This window comes from Pyrgilauda ruficollis, unplaced genomic scaffold (genome assembly GCF_017590135.1).
Source record: "Pyrgilauda ruficollis isolate IOZ18807 unplaced genomic scaffold, ASM1759013v1 scaffold65, whole genome shotgun sequence".
Taxonomy (NCBI): domain Eukaryota; kingdom Metazoa; phylum Chordata; class Aves; order Passeriformes; family Passeridae; genus Pyrgilauda; species Pyrgilauda ruficollis.
In genome coordinates, this window is record NW_024528266.1 from 3,864,627 (window position 1) to 3,884,102 (window position 19,476).

Sequence of the window (19,476 nt, forward strand, 5' to 3'; positions counted from 1 at the left end):
TTATCACAATCAGAACCACATACATCATGAAGACTTCTCCTAAAGGTTTCTGAAGGACAGCTAACCTTGACTTGTGTGGATGCTCCCTGACAGCTCCTGCCTGTTCAGACACCACTACACATCACAGTAACACTCCCTTCTTTGTTACTCCAGAACTCAAAGACAAAAATGAAAATTTCTGCTTTCAAATCCTAACAAATTGATCTATTTTATAGAGCCCATCAGGGAAGCTAAATCAGCAGAAAGGGGCAGAAATGAGGAGAACAACATTAGTGAAGAATATGCTTGGATGAAACTGGACAAGTGGTGATGGAATAAGAACTGGCTTCAGCATGCAACAGTCCAACACCTCACACACCACACACTATCTTTCCTGCCCTGAAAAACTGTTATGACAGGAGCTCAAGGTCATGGAATTCATGAACTCAATGGACTTTTTTAGGGAATAGCCCATAGACTAAGGGGAATGGTATCTGTGTGTTTATCTACCAAAACCAGGAAAGGTGATGGTGTACTGGAAAACATGGGGCCTCCTATGATATACCAGGATACTGTCCTGGTTTTGGGTGGAATAAAGTTAGCTTTCTCCTTAAAAAATACTCAGAATGATGGCTTTCAAATCTCCCACACATAAAGATAAAAATATAAAGCAAATATTAAAACATATAAAGATAAAAAGAGATATGAACACTTGGGCATAAATGTCTAATTCTAGACAATAAAGAGTGGGAGAAACAGCTGTAATTCAGCTGTAACTGAATTAATGTAAATGGTTTAATGAAAAGTTTAAATAAAACAGCACTGATTCAGCTGGGTTCTCCAGGAACAGAAGGTGGTACCTTTCTGCCTCAGTACTATGATCTCACAGAACTGTGATCTGACAAGACATGGTTTCCAGCCTTTCCTATTCTGAAAACACTTGAGCATGATTTGTCTTCCTTTCTTCCCCCTAAGCATCACAATCCCTACTTGCTTATTACAAGTCCACACTATTCTGGTGTGTCTTATAAGGATATTCAAGAAGTTGAACAGCAACTAAGACTATAGGATACTTGAGACTGAAAACTGGAACTATAATTTATGACTGAAGTGAAATATAATGTCCTACACTTAAATACAAAATAAGAATAGAAAAAACCCCTTCCTTAATCATAAAACACAACATGCTCAAAGGGAGTATTTTGTATCTCATTGATACACATAAAGGTTACTAAAAAATATACTTAAAAGAGTTTGGTCTCCACTGAATTTCCTAATGTAACAAATCTGTGAAAATGACATACAATTAGTAAATATTAGTAATAATTTGATTTATCTTCTCTGGCTTAATTAACAAATGCACCTGATATTCAGTGTTTTATTGCTCTGTTAGTTTTGACTGAATATCACTAACCTCACAGTATGTGGATTTCTTAACTATTTATACATAAATCTTAGACTCACATTCCAAGTGTATCTAGGTTAATATTTTGAAATTCACTATTACTGCAAATCCTGATGAATTACTTGAGCTATACTTAAGCACACACCTATGTGAAAATAAATGAGTCAAAACCTAAGAACTGGCTATAGGTAAAAGGGTTAATTTTAGCCCTTGCAAACATTGCCAGATAACCTCTTCAGATTCGAACTTCCTTTCTTAAAACCATAGACTCATTTAGGCTGGAAAATATCTTTAAAAGATCTTCCAATATCTAAACAAACCCTTTTTGAATGAAGGAACTTTAAAAAAGAGTTTAAAGTTGAAGTGTAAAAATTATCTGGTGGGGAATATAAAAGTTTTGAATTTTATTTCAGTGATTTAACAAGTTCTGTTGGATTTTGGATTGGTATCAAAACACAGAATCTGCAAGCTGGATAGGAAGGATTTATATGAAAGGCAATTTAAATGTTCAGATTAAGAAGTACAACAAAGAAAAAAAAAAGACTATAAATGCTGACAATACCCTGAGACGTAGGATTGAACAGATTTAAAACAGTGCTGAGTAAAAAAGTCAACCCCAAATCTCTAACTGGTATGCTAATATATATTATGTAGTTAAGCATTAGGAAAATTAATAAAACTTGAGCCTTCCAACTTATTGAATACCTTTCTTCTGTGCATAAATGGGATCTTCTTATGAATTCCAAAGAGGGGAAAAGAAAAAGATCAGTGATGTTTGTAGAATGAAAATAAAAAATAATACAGAACATTTGACAACATCAACGGAAGTGTAATGTTTAAGTAAAGTCTGAAAAACAGAAAAGAAACAAATTAAGCAGAGAACATCCAAAAAAAAAAGAAACAGATTGAAAATGAGAAGGGAAAAAGGAAAAAAAGAAACCTTTTCAGCTTAAAGCCTTGTTAGTAGGTTTTGCAGGGAATCAACATGCAGGCAGGAGACCAGCAGCGGTGTCACCACCTCCCCAACACAGACTTTCTCCTACATCGTTGCTGCTGCTTTGATAAGGCTAATCACTTCCCAAAAACAGCCCCACCCTGGCCATATGGGGTGTGCCTGTGTGATGATGCCTCTTTTGTTAAAAGGGCCAAACGAATTGCTCCAGTTCTCTGCCAGAGTAGCTCAGTGTCCCAGCCATGTCTGCTGCTCCTACCAGCATCTGTGCCACCCGCTGCACGCCCGCATTTGTCCAAACGCTCCAGCAGCTCTCAGTCAGCAAATTCAAACGCCACCACCATGCAGGGTACTGCATTTTAAAATCAGCTGTTTGAGGGCAAGACAAGTGCAGCTCTTGGTGCCCAGGCACAACTGCACCATGGCACACGCTCTGGGGACACTGGGCATCTAGTGCATGCTGCTAGGTTGGTCCAGAGGCAGAGCACACCGATGTGCCGTAATGCAGCTCACAGGAAAAATGCTTTGGGCATGGAAACCACCACATCTGACCAAACCATAGAGAGAATAATAAATACAAAGATCACATTAAAATGCCACTCTGTCACCAACTCACAGAAATTAAGTACGCACTGCAGCCCAGCCTTGCTGGTTTGGAGGAAGAACAAACACAAACCACTGGGAAAACCCCTCCATTTCTCTCCCAGCTACAAATCAACTCATTGGCAAGCTAAGACACTCTCATCAGGCAGGACCATGAAGGTCTGTATCAAGACATTGGTAAGTAACAGACCTAAGGACAAGACCCTTGCTTTTGCTCTATCAGTCTGTTAGTTGCTGCTGAGCTGGCTCCAGGCCAGTTTACTGCAGAGATGTGGCAAATGTCACATACTACTGTTCACAGCACAACCCGGTTATGATTGGCAGGAGGTGTCTGACTTGGGAATTCTCTTTAGGTTGGAACTACAGCACTGTATTAGGAAGCTGTTTTCCAACAAAGGAATAAACGCTGCAGCTAATGGCTCTGACAGTGGCTTTTTTGTGAGAAGGCTGAGAGCTACATTGTTGAAGGCAATACAAAAAAATTTGTAGATAATTTAGGAGTGTCTTCATGCCAAATCATGGTAAGGATGCATACAAAGCAAGCAGAGCAGTGCATTTGTGTCAAATTGTTTATTGCATTATTGTACCCTTTTAATTAGCAGTTTAGTTTATTCAATCAAATGCATGAGGCCAGAAATGTTGCTAATTAAAACAAAACAGAACTCTGACTGTATGCTCGCTAGGTAGAGGTATTTGCAGCTCCTGTTGCTAAGTGATATGTTTGATGCACAAACATACAGCACATGAACTAACATTTGCCCAAGACATTTTTTTCTGGATCAGATTATATTGCAACTACCACAGCAAAGAGGAAAGAGAAAGTACAGCAAGAGGAAACTATCAGAGATAAGGAAACTTGACCTATCATGTTCTCTCATTTTTGAAGTGAGTGAAACCAAAAGGCCAATACAGGCCAGCAGGGACATATGGGATAAAGGGCATAACGATATTTAGGCTTTTTTCACAGTAAGCTTACACAGAAACTGCCTACAACAAATTGATCAGATCCCCATGATGTGTTTCCTTAGGGGGAAAAAAAACAGTGAGGGGGCAGGGAAAAAATATAAAGGAACACATGCTGTTGAGCATCCTGCTCATGGCTAGATGCAACATACATGACTCAGAATTAAAAATAATAATAAATAAAAAAGGGCTCACAAGAACACCATGCAGTGAAGTCAGGCAATACTAATGGGGTTTTGTTTTGAAGGAAGGAATGAGAGGGGAAGACAGAAGGCAAGAAAATTTAAAAGAAGGTAACAAATGAATGATCAGCGCAAACCATAGTGATGGGACCATTCTCACTACATGTGGGAACCCAGGTCAGGGCATGTTCAAACTGCAAGGAGAGAAAGGAAATCAGCAGCGAGCCCTGAAAACTATTGATTATCTTAAAATAGCAATGATTTTTAAGAATAATTCCATAAAACAAAATGCATCTGCTGTTGCAGATATCAGGCATTTCCTTCTATTGGAAATACTGCTAAAAAAAAAAAAAATCAGCCAGTAAACAGGACTAGTCCTCCAAGGAAGCTGGACAGAAATTACTGAGGAAGAACAGTGAAAATATTGAGCCGCTACAAGACTGTCAGCAGACAGTCCTTACAGAAACAGTTTTGATTAAGCTGGTAATCATTCTGGTCTGTTTCACTGTGAACACAAATGAAACACGTCTTGTACTTCTCTTCCCCAAAAGGCAAGGCTTTCAAAAAACAAAACCAAAACAAGAAAAAAAAAAAGAAAAAAAAAAAAAAAGAGGGAACTCAAGAGAAAGAGATTTGCTGTACAGGTAAGAAATCAGAACCCACTAAGAAATCATTACAGACATCAGCTTGTATTTAAATTTAAATCAACCTCAAATTTACTTCTATGTCTGAATCCTTCAGTCTCTTCCATGTGTACAATCCCCATGAGCCTAACATGCCCAATGGGCTGTAGGTAAAAGTGTGAGCCCACAGCAAGCTGCAACACCAGTGCCACAGAGCCCATTTTTACAGCTCCATTTTTATTGCCCATTTTTATAGCTAAGGGGATTCATTACCTGGGAAAGCAGACATGAACATATGCCAGCTCTGGTTTTTAGCTACACATGCTAAAGACAACTGCATTTCTAGTATCTTCCTTACCATAATGTTTTACACAGAGAAATCATTCATACAAAAAAGCCTGAGAGCAGATTTAGGTAACAGATTTAGGTATTAGTGGCACAGCAGTAGGAATGGTTTAGTTATTCCTCAGCTGGAAGCTTTACTGCTGTTAGATATTGTTACAGAGTACACACACATGCCAGCCCAGAGGATTCCAGCCTGTCTCCCTGCTCAGACACCTGCAATGCTGCAAACTCCAAGTGTGGAGCAGTGCCATGGCAAAACTCCCAGGGAGGTGGGATGGGGGTTCACCCTCCCCTCAGAAAAAACCCAGTAAATACAGAGCCCTCGTACAGCTGGAGAGGGCTGCTGTTCAAGACCCCTAAAAAAGCAGAATTTCTGATTCTGCTTTTGAAAACATGCTCCTGAACTGTAACTTGGAGATGGGAATGATGACACTTCAAAGTTTTAGAAAAAGAGTACAGGCATTGGCCTGTCTATGCCCAATGGAAGCTGACAGTACAACTTTAAAAGGAAGTATTAGGCCAAGGCTGAATTAATTCACAAATCTTTCTCATAAAGCCCCTTAGGCATTGCAATCAGTGGGATTTCAGCCTCTGCTTAAGAGCTTTCTTGAGCCAAGGATTTTAAGCACATGGTTTGTTGCTACCGTATTTAACTTGACACAGTTTTTACTCATCGTATGCCTCCACACAATTTCACACGCTACTTTAATTACACAGTAGTGACTTATTTAAATTTCATGAGATAAAAAAAGTGGGCACAATATTCAAACAGGTGTTTTCTGCTGTTCACTGATTACCAGTTTCAATAAATCAGTCTTTGTCCCAAGTCCTGCATGATAATTGTTCATGTCCACACACTGTGGCCGATGCAGAACAGGGAATTCCACCTGGTTTTTCAGAATAAAATCAAAGTACTATCATCTATACCAGTCTTCTCCATCACAAAGGAAACATTTTGTAAAATCTTTGTGATCTAGCTTCCTGTTCCAAAGATTAAAAATAAATACTTTGAAAGAGAATTTTAATTATTAATTACAACTTCATTATATATTTGTTTTAAATGAAAGTTCTCCATTCTCCTAGTTCATTCATTCTGCCTAAAAACATCCTGAGAATATTCACTAGTGTTAGATTTTTCTAGGTTCTTCTTTTTTAAAATAATTTCTTAGTATTTCTGTCCTTTTCATATATTATTTTTGTTAGATAGATTATCTATGGTTACTTTTCATAGTTTTTTTTAAAACACTGAAAGCATTCAGAGTAAGAACGTCAGGGATACACGGGATTTTTTTCAGCTTTTCTCAATTGAGAAGGGACATTTTAGACAGCTACTATTTGTTCTTGCAGAGCCTAACAGAAAATTATGTCAAAGAAAATAAACTGACTTTTAAGAATCTACAGGTTTTAAGATACAAAGTACCACTTACAGTCAAACCAACACGTACAGGGCAACTAATCATCATATAAACTTCAACCCAAAGGATGACAGAACTGACCATTTCTCTCTTGGCAGAAACACCAGGTTAAAACATTCTCTATCTGTGTTTACATGCTTATTTTTAATGATTCTATTGCTCATGAAAGCCTTTTAGACACTCAAGTGCATCAAAAGAAGTGACTAAAGAAATCCCTCAAGTACAAGCCTTCCAAAGTCACAGTAGCAACATTTTGGGAAGGAGCTCTGCAGGAAGCATATTTCATTGACATAATGAAACTCACCATGAGAATACTTGTGATCTTTTGCATGAAATCATCTGATCCCTTCATGACAACATAACCCAGATTTCATGGAGGGAAATGCAGGTTTTTTAACCAGAAAAATGAGATAAAGAAATTATTTAGATCAGGGAAGAGCCATTAATTCTTTCTGAAGCATAATGGAAGCAATTCCATTGGAGTCTAGCATGACAGTTGCTTTCAGTGGCATAGAAATCAACTGGGACTCAGAAAATTGTTTCATGGTTAGTAAATAAATATTTTAAAGTAATTCCAAGGCAAACAATCTAACCAAGGGTAGAGGCTCTTACCATCAAATCCATCTTCCTCTGTTCCCAGTTCATCATCTGAGCAGATGTTCAGCACGTTTACCAGCATCTCTGTCACTAAAATGGAAAACAAGTGCAAAATGTTGATATTAAGCTTCCCTGGCTGTCAGAGAGCCAACTCCAGCTGTAGTAGTGCGAATAAAAATTCAGCGCAATAACGGCACCCACTTTTTAAACAACAGGACCTGTAGTATTAGAAGCTGAAAGTTCCCTGTGTAGCTAATAAAAAGTATAAGTTTCCACAAATATTTTTCCAAATGCAATGAACACAACAAATAGACTTTAAAAAATCTGCTAATGATCTCTCTTTTTGCAACTGTCAGTGATATAGGTAACATTTGTTTTCTTCCCCTCAACACATTTTTTGCTTTTCACTCAACTTGGATAACAAAGTGACGCCTCTCCTCTTGCTCCTAAACGGCAATAGGATTTGATTTCCCTGCCCAGCAAATGGGAACAACATTCCAGTGGAAAAAGGTACAACAAGAGGGATCATAGAGTATTTCTTTATTTATCCAGGTTTTGGACACTACTTCAAGTTCAACAAAACATTAACCTCTGTAAGATGTCCTCGGTGTCCCTTGAATTCAAGGGACAAATACAAATAGACCAGACAGTGTACATTCCTTAGAGGTGGAACTATTCTATTTTCAACAGATACATAATTATTGGAGAATTTAGACCATATTCAGCTTGCTTACTTTGCAACTTGGGCATGAAAGGGTCAGCCACAGGCTGTCCCTACCCTGGTCTCATTTCTTTCCAGAGAGACAAACTGAGAGACACTAACCAGAGAGCATACAGAGTAAGAGCAGTGAAAAAAACAACCCCAGCTAAAACCAAAACCAACAAAATGCAACTTAGAGAACAAAAAGGCCAAAGTTATGACATAAAATGTGAAGCAATTAGCAGATTAAAAAAAACTTCATTACAGCTACATGTAGTAAGCAACATTAAAAGTGTTACCAGGCTTGTCTAGCCTTGTACTAGCTACACAGGTTGAAACTCTAAATTTTTTAGTCAAGTAGTTATTAAAATCCTCTTCTCTAACTACTATGAAAGCTTGGAAAATTAGAAGGGTGGGACAAAGCTAGATTTTTTCCTACTTTAGTGAAGGATTTAATATTTTCCTCTGACAGTATTAGTGGAAAAACTTTCCACATTAACAACAACCAGTGAAGCTAACAGCTTCCTACCTTGGTTGGCCTTTGAGGGAAAAATCTATATTAAAAAAAAGGAAATAAATAACAAGTTGTGTAGAACACCAACTCTTACATCCTTGAACATTGCTTTGCATAGAAAGGAAAATACTGATTTCACTTCTTTGGGCTCTAAAATTCCCAATAAATTGTTAAGTGTGACCACTGGAAGACATGAAGGAGGAAAAAACACCCCCAAGATGTAAGAAGAATGAGGAACACCATGGTCTCAGAACTTCAACAATTCTGACCATGCATCCTGAAGCCCCACCTGAGCAGGCTGCTGATGGGAAGCCTCAGAAAAGTGACCTTACAGAACATCTTACAAGACTGCAATGTGTGTGGAAAACACGCCCAACCTAAAAACAGCCTGGCTGAGTTTACGTCCAAAGAAAATGAAAGCGTTTTATCTGCTTCACCAGAGTCTGCAACACGCATCAGTGAGGATTATGTAATGTCTCCATTAGTGCAAGCAGTTGCCTATTCTTTGTTAATCCCTGTTTCATTGTCTATCTGCTTTGCTCACAGAGACCTCAGGTGTCTCACCAGCAGCTTTCCTCAAACAAAAGAGCAGCTCAAAACAAAGCTGGTCATGACTGCAGGTACGAGACACAGCTGGCTGTATTTCCAGTTGCCTATTAAGAGAGAGCTGTTATTCCAAGCAGCTTTTAAGAGTTTATTAGAGTTTTCTGGCAGTAATTGCTGTTGCAGCAATACTCTATAATGGATGGATCAAAGCAAGCTTCATCTCGGGCACTGAATAAATGACTTGGGGTTTAGGCAGTTTGTATTTTGTATTAATTTAATATGCTAGACCAAAGTGTTTTCATGCCTTTTGTGTGCTTGCCATTCACAACATGAAGCTGCATTTAGGCAACATCAAGAGCATCAGGTTTCAATAAAATATCATTTGTGTTCTTTAGACTCTTCTTGCCAGCGATGAGGCACCACATGGCCTGTGCAGAGAAGGGGCTGAAGAGCAAGTTTTCCTTCCTACTGGCATCCCTCTACTCTCTCCAGGAACAGTAAGCCAGACCGGCTCTTAATATCACCAGCTCTGTGTTTGCTGATGAAAAAGCAACCCACACATAAAGGTAGTGTGAGTGAAGATGTAACCCCAGGTAGTGAAGTCTGTTGAGACAACCATTCAGCAGTAAGCGATATCCAAGGGAATGTTCAAGAGCTTATAACGCAAAAACAAACCAGAATTTTGTTTAGTGAATGCACCTCTGGCCTGCAATGCCATAAAATCTATTTCTGCAGCAGAAACATAATGGCATCATCACCTGGAAAGAGTGGAAATTATAAAAAAATATGAGAAGTGTGATTAACCACTGGTAATTGCTTGCCCCTCTCAGCCCCATTTCTACAACTTCATCCTCAAAAGCAAGATATCTGTCTTCAAATTATTCTTGCCCTTTAAAATAAATGAGGCCACATGCACAGTGACTAAGAAACCATTTTGCAGTTTTTATGAACAGAACTGATTTACATACATACCCTTCTCACCAACAAATGGCAAGGACCAGGTGAACACATCCATGAAGTTCGGAAGCCAGTATGGATGAGGGGAGCAGTTGAACTGCCTGATATTCATAACATTGTTCTCATATTTCAATACTGCAGCTAGAAGGAAGAAAGAAAAGAAACAGAAGAGACATCAGCCATGTGTGTGACTGGCTACCAGTCCAGGAATGCTGACAGCATGCATGGCCCACAGAGCTGCCCACCAGCTTCCACCCACTTGATCCAGTGGTACCACCTGAATGCCAGTTATAGTAGGATAAAGCCTCACTGAAGTGGAAAGCTGTTTTCAGTCTGAAAGCAGTGTCAACAGCTTTCCCTGCCGCTAAGATGGGCTGGAAAGTGAATTAATATTCTCTGAGCAGCCAAGAACGTGAGCTCTGGGATCCGCCACCAGTGAGGAATGAAGCAGAGCATTCAGAGCCCCCATTTCACACAGTTATCTGAGCTCCTCACAACCATGCTTTGGAGATAACAGAAAAAAAGCATTTATGACTCAGAGTCTGAACACTGCTCTTCTGATGGAAATTTTCAACATATTTCATTCACAGTATTGTACCTGAGATGACACCTGCTTCTCACGTTATGCAAACTCTAGGCATGCAAAAATGTGCTCCCTATAATATGAATCAATACTAATACAATTTGTCTTACACCATTTAGCATTCTCATCATTCTTATCAACACACAAACACACAGACTATGTCTGTTCACAGGCCGAAATATAGATATTTATGCCACACCCACTTTTTAAAGCACTGCACCAAGTTCAGTGTTAACTTTTGTTAATGGACTTCAGGCTCATATCTGAAATGGTAATCCGAAAAATTTTGTAATTTTGAGATTATCACCAAAGTGACTTGAAGACATGAAATTCTTTAAACAATGCAGTTACAGGAGACTGCATGCAGGATATTTAATCAACACAAGCAACAAAAACAGTCAAAAAAAGGTGTTTCATTCTATGCTTTCCCCTTTCCCCCAGCCTTCCCACTTCTGTCTCCCCAGGGAGGAATGTAGTTCCAGGGACTGGCTATCACTTAATAACCAGCAATAAAATTGCACAACTGCAATGTGAGGCAGCATTGTAGGAAATGCAGTGTTGGCTGAAGGGGCTGAACAATTCCTTCTGATTATTTCTCTCTTTTCACTGTGTGTCAATCAAAGAAGAAACCTTTTTTCATGCACTAGGCTGTTGCTTCAGGCTGTGAAAAATATTTAATAGGATGTTAAATGTCTTCCATTTTGTGGTCAGTGACAGAGTCCAGAGTGACCTGGGAGTTTCTGAAACATACTCACTGACAGACACAGAAAGCAGCAATAAAGTGGACTTTTTCCAGGCAGACACCCTCCATTTAAATAAACCACATTTGACTCTTGCCCATCCCAGTCTGACAACTGGCAGTCAATCTGCTCCTCAGTAGAAGAAAAAAGTGGCTTAATACTGCTATTAAAAAAATGAGAAAACTAGTGTCAATGCTCTGAATATTTCCAAGAGATTTTGGCTGAAATCACATGCAGCAGATCAAAATTCATTCTTCTTCTATTACTGTGACACAACTGCATAATAAAAATAAATAGTTTGTGGCTTTACAGAAAAAATGAGTCAAAACCACACAAAAAGAACCACTTAATGGTTGTACAGATTCATTTAGAAGGACTAAAACTTCAAATTCATCATCTGAGTGAGCTGAGGTAGTTCCCCTTCCCACTACTTCTTCAATTCATCTACTAAGTCTATTTCTAAATTCTGTAAAATTTGAATAAAAAATAATTTTTACAGGGAACTTTTAACACTGGCCTCTGAAAAAGCCTGAACCCTATACAGAACAGTTGCAAAACATAAAATTAAATAAAAATGGGCTTTAGTTGGGTTGTTTCCTTTGAAAGGTAGATAATTTAAGATTACTATAATAAAAAAATCCTCACAACACCTTATTAATTTATATATCTGAATATCTTACAAAAGTTACAATAATAGTATTTAAAAAATTCTCCCCTGTAAATGACCTGTGCATTTCCTCAAGAAATTATTTCAAAATAACTTTACACAGGGTAATAACAGAGAAGCCTTCTAAAATAACTCTCCTCTTAAAAGAATAAAAGAGGGTAGTTACCAGTATCACACATACTTTTTGGCATTTTCAATTAAAAATCTGTAATTTACAAGCACAATGCACACAAAATATTTTAAGTTAGGTAAGTAATGAAGATGATATTTAACATGAAGCAAATCAGCTCTCGTTATGAATGTACAGTTCTGATTACTACTTAGTAGTCAGAAGAGGAAAACTTTGCCTGGATCAAGTAGAAAATCAGATCCTCAGATAACAGCAGGAGTTTCCCTGAGCTTATCTGTCTCTGTGCTTTCTTTTGGTCATAGATTTCTTTTTCCTCTGTGTTGACTCAGAAAAGATTGGGGGTTTCAACTCTGCTTCATTCCTTAGTCCATGTTAGCTGGATGCCTAAGAAGCTACAGGAGAGCCAGCAGCCCTGAAAGAGCACACAGCTTTTGAAGGTTACAAGGGTGGAGGTCACACAGTGGCTGATGGAGGAGACAGAAATGGGATGGGTTCCTTTGGTAATGAAACCCATAACAGAGGAAAACCTGACTCTAGCCAACATTTGCTTATTATTCCAGGCTGCAACCTCAATACTTTTTGTTCCAAACACAGACAGATGCTAGCAGACCAAGCCACCAGCCATTATCCTGTATAATCACCAACCAGAGCAAGACTATTTTTTTATTATTCTTAACAGATACACACACTTTAGCCTAATTTTGGTACTTGCTGCTGTAAATAAGTTTTAAAAGCTAATGTTTTGTAAAGCAAAGACGTGCAGATAGCCCAAATGACATTACATTCTTTCCAATGCTAGTAAACTGAGATATTGGATGCTGAAATCACATCAGAGTGAAATGAAACACTAATGCAGCAGGCAAAGGGAATTTGTACCGTTTAGCTCGAAGCATTTAACACAGGTACCCAAAGGCTGGAGATATGGGTGTTGAAGCTGTGCAGTTAAGAAACCTCCTTCCTTTAGCTACAAATGGAGACAGCCCTTCTAACCTTTTCAGGGCTAGATACAGCAGCTAGTGCTGCACCGCCTTGGTCTCCCTCAGTTAAAGATGAGCCTGGAACAATTCTGTCACACCTATCACATCTGGACCTGAGTTGATGTCTCAGACTCTCTGGCATCTCAAATGGGGCTTTAAAAGATTATATATGTGGAGGTAGGTTAAGGCCTGAAGCCATGCCAACAACATTAAACTGTGTGACAGACAGCTCAGAATTTCTCAAAGACATAACATATCCTGCTTCATGATCTGCCAAATCATTTTTCAAGGTAAATTAATTAATAACATTTCCATCATAAAAAAACAATCAGAGGAAAAAAATAATGAGCTTGGTAGAAATACTAGCCCAGAATATGTTTAGATGAACAACCTAAAAATATTTCTAGCAAACAATTTAACTAATTTTCTTGTAATTTTATTTCCAAAAATTCATCCTGCATTTAGAAAATGAATCAGTGAAAAGTCCCTCAAATTCTTCACACCTAAGAAAGAATTTCAATTTCTGATTTAATGCCAAATTAACTTCAGCATTGACTGTGCAACTGGGAACAATGCCTTCTCAAGGAGAGTTGCTAAGTAACCACAGCATTTTCTGCCCAAGTCAGGTCAGGGATAAGGGTTACTAAAATGAGTTTAAATATTATCAAAGGACAAAAATTGTTTACTATAAAAGGCAATGGTCTAAATAATCCAGTACAGAAGTGACAATAATTGTAGGTGGAAATATCTTTCCTCATAAAATTTTAAAGATTTTTATTTTACACGTGCAACCGCATCTTGCAAAGAAACAGACAAGTAACATTCAAGATTTAATCAACACACTGCAAAAATCACTTTTGGCAAACTTCTCTGCATCAGCAATGAGATGGCCTAGATACCCTGACAACTCTTCCTTAAAAGCTTTTGTTTCCGTGACAAGAACTCATCACAGCAGCCGAGATAAGGCATTAAAGAAAACTGATAGGGCAAACAGAGGCTACATCTCTCTTCTTCCCCTCCAAGTGCTAACATTTCTCACAGGTCACCCTTGCCTTCCAGGTATACTACTCTGTCTTTTTCTGGGTGAAAATAATTTTCCCATTAGATCCATCTAGATCAGGTACACTTCTCCATGGTATACTTCATGCTGATACTTTACACACACTTCACTGACACATAACTTACAATACAATAACAGGCATACAGATTTACAGATGGTTTTCTACTATCCCAAACATTCCTGCATATTGACTTTCTTTTCCTGCTTTTCCTTTTGGAAACAACACATGTATGTTGCAGCACATTGGAAGAAACTTCATGCTGGGGATTTTTTTGATAGCTTTGGATTCTGTGGTGGTTCTCTCTCCACTATAAAACCTAATGTTTTAAAAGTGTTCAAAAGATAACAGTCTGTCTTTAAACAGCAAGTTAAAATTGCTCACTCAGCCAAAAAGCACGCACTTACACTGAAGTGACAGCCAGACATGAAAATGCCAGTATTACCAGTGTTTTACAAGTAGCTTTTCTGCCTCTATAGAACTGTAGAATCTTTCACTTGATTTTTATTTTTTAGTTTTTTTGGGGGGTGTGCATAAACAGCATTACAGCAAGCCCTAATTAAGGCATTAAGAAATACTGAATGCAGGAATGAAAGTTTAGACACAATACAAGGCCAGATCATATCACAAGGTAATTTTTGGCACCCTCTTATTCTGCTGCTATTGAGAATTTCTCCTAGTTATAGGCACCCTGGAGCCCAGGGGCAAGTCTGTACTTATACAACTTTCTCAGAGTTTCTTGATCAGCACAGATGATCTCTGAAGAGGCCCTGAAGTCACTGGTAACTACCACAATCCAATTAACATTTATCTTCTTGCATAAGCTTTCTCTCCAGAAGCAGTAGTCTTAGAAGAAACACCAATGCACTGGTATTTCTTGTAACGAGTACTAATAATAATCTTAGAGTATCTTTATGCCTTTTAATAAAATAAATGAAAGCATAAATGTTTGAGAAAGCTGTGAAGATACTGAACAGTTGCTCAGAAGTTGCCAAAAACCACATAAAAATTCCCTCCCTTTGCAAATGCTTTCCATTATAATGAATATGGAAGGAATTAATAACAGTAATGGAGAAGGATAATAAGGGAAAAAGGAGGACACAAGGCTCCCAGTATTGAGGAAGTTTCTGAGTCTCTGAATCACCTCTCTCTGTGTCTCCCTTAACTAGAGAGGGAAGCCCTGACAGGAGCCTCCCAATTGCCAAACCTCCCTCTGGCACCTGAAGCTCTGTGTGTGTGGCCTGGGGCTGTGACAGGAGCTGCAGCCACGTGTGACACACACAGCCTGCACGAGTGACACAGCCAGCACCAAAGGGATGAAGGGAACTCCCTTTGGTGCCAGAACCCAGCACAGCCAGAAGAGGCTCCCATGGTGGGTCAGCGCTGTGAGGCAGCCCATGCAGAGGCTCCATGGCAGCACTATTAGCAGCAGCTTTGCTGAACAGGGGCTTGTTTGGGTAGCTTATCTTCAGCCATTCCTGCCAAATGTCCTTTTGCACTGAGATCCTTGCCTCCCTACTGCCCTTTGAGGATATATCCGCTCCCAGATCTGATCCCATGGCTGCTCTCCAGCAGGGACTGAAGGAGCCTCTGGATAAAGCTGGCAAACAGGTCTACTCCTGAAGTGCTTTGAAGAAGCTCAAGAAACTACATCTGCTTTAATGGCTGTGAGAACTATCAACCTGGGGGGGAAAATGAGCATTCTTAGCCTCTTGCAGCTTTTAAAAAATTTGTTTATCCTAAACAATACTGCATTTTAAAAATGACCCATTTAATGCCAGTGGAAGCTGAAGCCTCTCAGGAATTTATTCAGGGTGACTGTTGGCTGACAACCAGAGGAACACTGAGAATGCATACTAGACAGGAAGGTGCTCACTAGTAGGAGAATAACTCCTTTTCCAAGGACAGACAGTAACCAAACCTCCAGATGACCTGTAAAAATCAATCAGGTTCTGCACCAATGCATGATGAGTCAGCTAGAGCAACTGCCCTGACAACACCTCTGGATGGAAGTATCTTCCTTTTTCTCCTGAAATCAGTCAGAAATTGTGCTCTCAGTAAATTCACTTGCTGCAAACCAAGGAAGCCAACAAGTAGCCATGTTTGGGACTCATTCTATACGATAGTGGGTTTTTGCCTTGAAGAGGGAAGCAAGCACACAGAGACTTTCCAGATAAAGATGTATGAGCAATGCAGAATGATAAACTATGCATGATGTACTTTAAATGCCAAGAGCCAGTGCAATCAGTCACATGAAATAATGCATCAAAACTTCTAATGAGAGAAAAGGAGGCAGATAATTTCAATGGAGATCCATTACAAAGCTGCTAAAGGTCAGCCTCTGAATTTACAAGAAGTTAAGGAGTGGCACACAGGCACTGATGTAGCATCAGTGCTGATTTGCCTGAGCTCACTCTGAGCAGGTATTGGCAGTGCACACCAACTCCAGCTGTGGCCACAGATAACCCCACAGCAAATGGTGTACAGCTTTCCATCGAAAGAGGCTTTCCACCCCGTGTAAGACCTGCCTGCCACAGCGGAGCATCCTAGAACAAGGGAAATGATGCTCTCTTTGGAAATGGAGATAACAGAGATGCACTTCTCTTTACCAGCCAGACTCTGTGGTTTCAAAGTCAAGATTTTGAACAATGTGAATCATTGCTTTCCTTTTAACATTTGCCTTAAAGACAAAGTTTCACATAATTCACCCATTGCCTTCATTGCACAGAACTGCTTCCATGCCTAAAGAGCAGAAGGAGAACACTTTCTACCATGTTCCTTGCACCGACTTGTGATCGCTCAGCCTTTGACCCAAAGCAGTCAGCCAGGAGAGTGAACACATTTCTCCACCAATAGCAATGATCCTACCAATAAAATGAACACATTCCTTATTCATCCTGCACTTCTCGGATTGTTAGCAGAGCCCCTACATCATTAACTTTTGTAAAAGTAGCTACTGACAGTTCTGCTTGAATGGTTTTGCAGAATAACATATTAATTTTTCCACAAGTTAACAGGCATATTGAGAAATCTGAGGTGTACAAACCCCATTATCTAGCAGTGAAGTGTTTCCTTCCCTTGAATAGAGTTCATGGCATAAAAGCTTTTAGATTATAAATTTTGTAAAACGATGCCTGAAGAAAGCTTTCTTTTGCAAGTTTAAAAAGAAGTATAGCTTGCTTCCTCTGCAAACAAGCATCCAGATTAAAAATATCCCTTCACAAGAGAAACTGATCTCTTTGCAAGGGAGCAACTTTCATGAATATAATTGAGAAAGAATTATTTTACTTTGTTCACAGAGAAACACAAATAATTTTATCATTAGGGGGACTAGGAGAAAGTAAATAATACTGCTCATTTCAAGACACAGGAGGACAGATTTATTATAAAAAATTATTTTTAGAAACATGATTCTTTTTTCCAGTTCATGAGAGATTTCTGGGAATGCAATAAATGAATAAATTCAGAGAAGCTGCAGAGACTTGTATTCAGTGGAGCCTTTATACAGTGACCACTGACTCTTATTTCTGTAGTAACCTTTTTACCTTTTTGGCTATTTATATTTAATTTTCTACATTTCAGTGGTCAAGGACTAAAAACCCCAAAATGTAAAGGAACTCACACATCCACCCCATGCTTTATCCACTCATGACCTGTCATAGTTTAACTGGCTAGACAGTTTGTACATGCAAACTCCAACAATTTTATTGGAAAGAAGCAAGGAACAGATAATTAATTATAAGGAACACTAGGCTCTAAACATCTCACCCAGAGCATTTCTTAATATACTTCACTAATAGAGCTGCTTTAAGTTTTGCTTCCCGTGTAACATTTACTTAATCACTTGCAGTCAAAATACAGAAATATCCTAAGGCATATTAAAATACACCATTATGTTCAGAGGCATACATCTGCCTGTAAAAATTTAATTAGGTTTGTATTATATAATAAGTGGAATGGGCATGAACTAATAAAAGAGGAAGAAAATGGGCATGAACTGATAAATACAGGAATGAAAAGACACCAATATTCAAGTAAACAGAAGTACAGGCTACTGTACATGAACAGGAATTAAATTCTTACCTTTGTTATTGTATACATCTAGATAGTTTGGTGCTGAAAAAATTGTGATTAGCGAAGGGAATCCTGTTGTTTGGCTTTTCCTGTACATACGATACCTAAGAAGAAAGAGAAGATACTAATTACTACCCAGTGTTGAATGGATACTTGTCACTGACCACATACAGTGCACAAAATGCCTAGTACATGAGGGCTCTGGCTGTTAACACATGCCAAGACTGAAAAACACGCACATGAGCTATTTAAAAGCCACAGGAAATAAGTATTCCTGCAGACTTTCTCATTAAAATTATTTGACATGCCCAGGGATCCATGCTTGAAAGCTGTGTCTCTGTCTGAAATTGAGTGAGCCAGAGGTGGGTTTTGTTGTGAATTTGCCCAGTGCCCAGGACATTGCCAGACTTTCTCTCTGGGGCATTGTGGGCAAAGCAAGCACCAGCAGTGCCTTGGAAGGGTCCTGCCAAGAAGGGAAGTGGGTGCCCCCATGACCCTCCTGCTGCCTGCCCTCTCCAGGCACGGAAGCCATGGCAAGGCCAGGGGACATGGAATGGGTGAGAAGGGAAGAGAAATGGGTCATCTGATACTTTCAGTGCTGTGTCTAATCTTATTCACTCTATCAGCCAGTTTATTAATGTCTGCATGTTTTCATTACCTAACCTTACTGCCTCATGAAAAATACAAGGCTTATTGGACCAACAAATAATCAGTCAAGCACTAAACCTGCAAGTAATTGGAAGGAAAGCAACCAAACAGTACTTGGACACAAGTACACCCAACACTGCTCTTTAGTCCTCAGCTACAAGAAACCTAAGAATTTAACAAACATCGTCAAATATTGCACTGAAACTGCTGAATAGTTTCAATGAAATCTCTTCCACAAAATGTTATTTTTCACTCTTTACTGAAAAGCAATACAAGAAAAATGAAATTTCATTACCCCTGCGTATTTCATGCTAGGTATTTGTGGCATAGCAATAGCTTGCTTTTAATTGCATTACCATTTGGAAGTCATGACAATTCAAACATTCAGAATAGCTTTTAATATGCATAGTGAATATTGACCTTATTCCTACAATGCCACTAATTAATCTTTCATTGCTGTTCAAGGTGGCTAAAGTTTCTACCTCCAAACAAACACAATAATAATAATAGTTTAGGCATGATATGCAAAGCTATTCATTCAGATTCCAATCCTTCATCAATATCTCACAAGTATGGTACATTTCAAATAAAAGGAATTTTTAAAGTAATTTTTTAAAGCAGCACAAAAAATTCTACCTTTATAATGATAATAGTTTCATGGGGAACCATCAACACCACCTGATGCTTGACCCGGACTGTTTTTGCATTCAATGCCTTAGACTTCCTGAAATCATTAATGATACTCCTGCAGAAAAAATTATGTGCCTATAGAGTTCCACAATTTTTTTTTTTTTTTAATGAAGTATAAAACCACTAGG

The 19,476-nt window shown here is 38.8% G+C and overlaps 1 protein-coding gene across 1 annotated transcript in view; it reads right to left on the reverse strand.

The window, feature by feature from the left end:
- The window catches only part of PPP3CA (protein phosphatase 3 catalytic subunit alpha), a 170,145-nt gene that overhangs the window by 12,224 nt on the left and 138,445 nt on the right, over positions 1 to 19,476 (reverse strand). The window contains exons 8-10 of the mRNA XM_041484246.1: positions 18,020 to 18,114; positions 9,797 to 9,922; positions 7,080 to 7,154 (exon numbers count right to left, since the gene is read on the reverse strand). Coding sequence (XP_041340180.1) covers positions 7,080 to 7,154; positions 9,797 to 9,922; positions 18,020 to 18,114 — 296 coding nt within the window. The remainder of the gene's footprint in view (positions 1 to 7,079; positions 7,155 to 9,796; positions 9,923 to 18,019; positions 18,115 to 19,476) is intronic.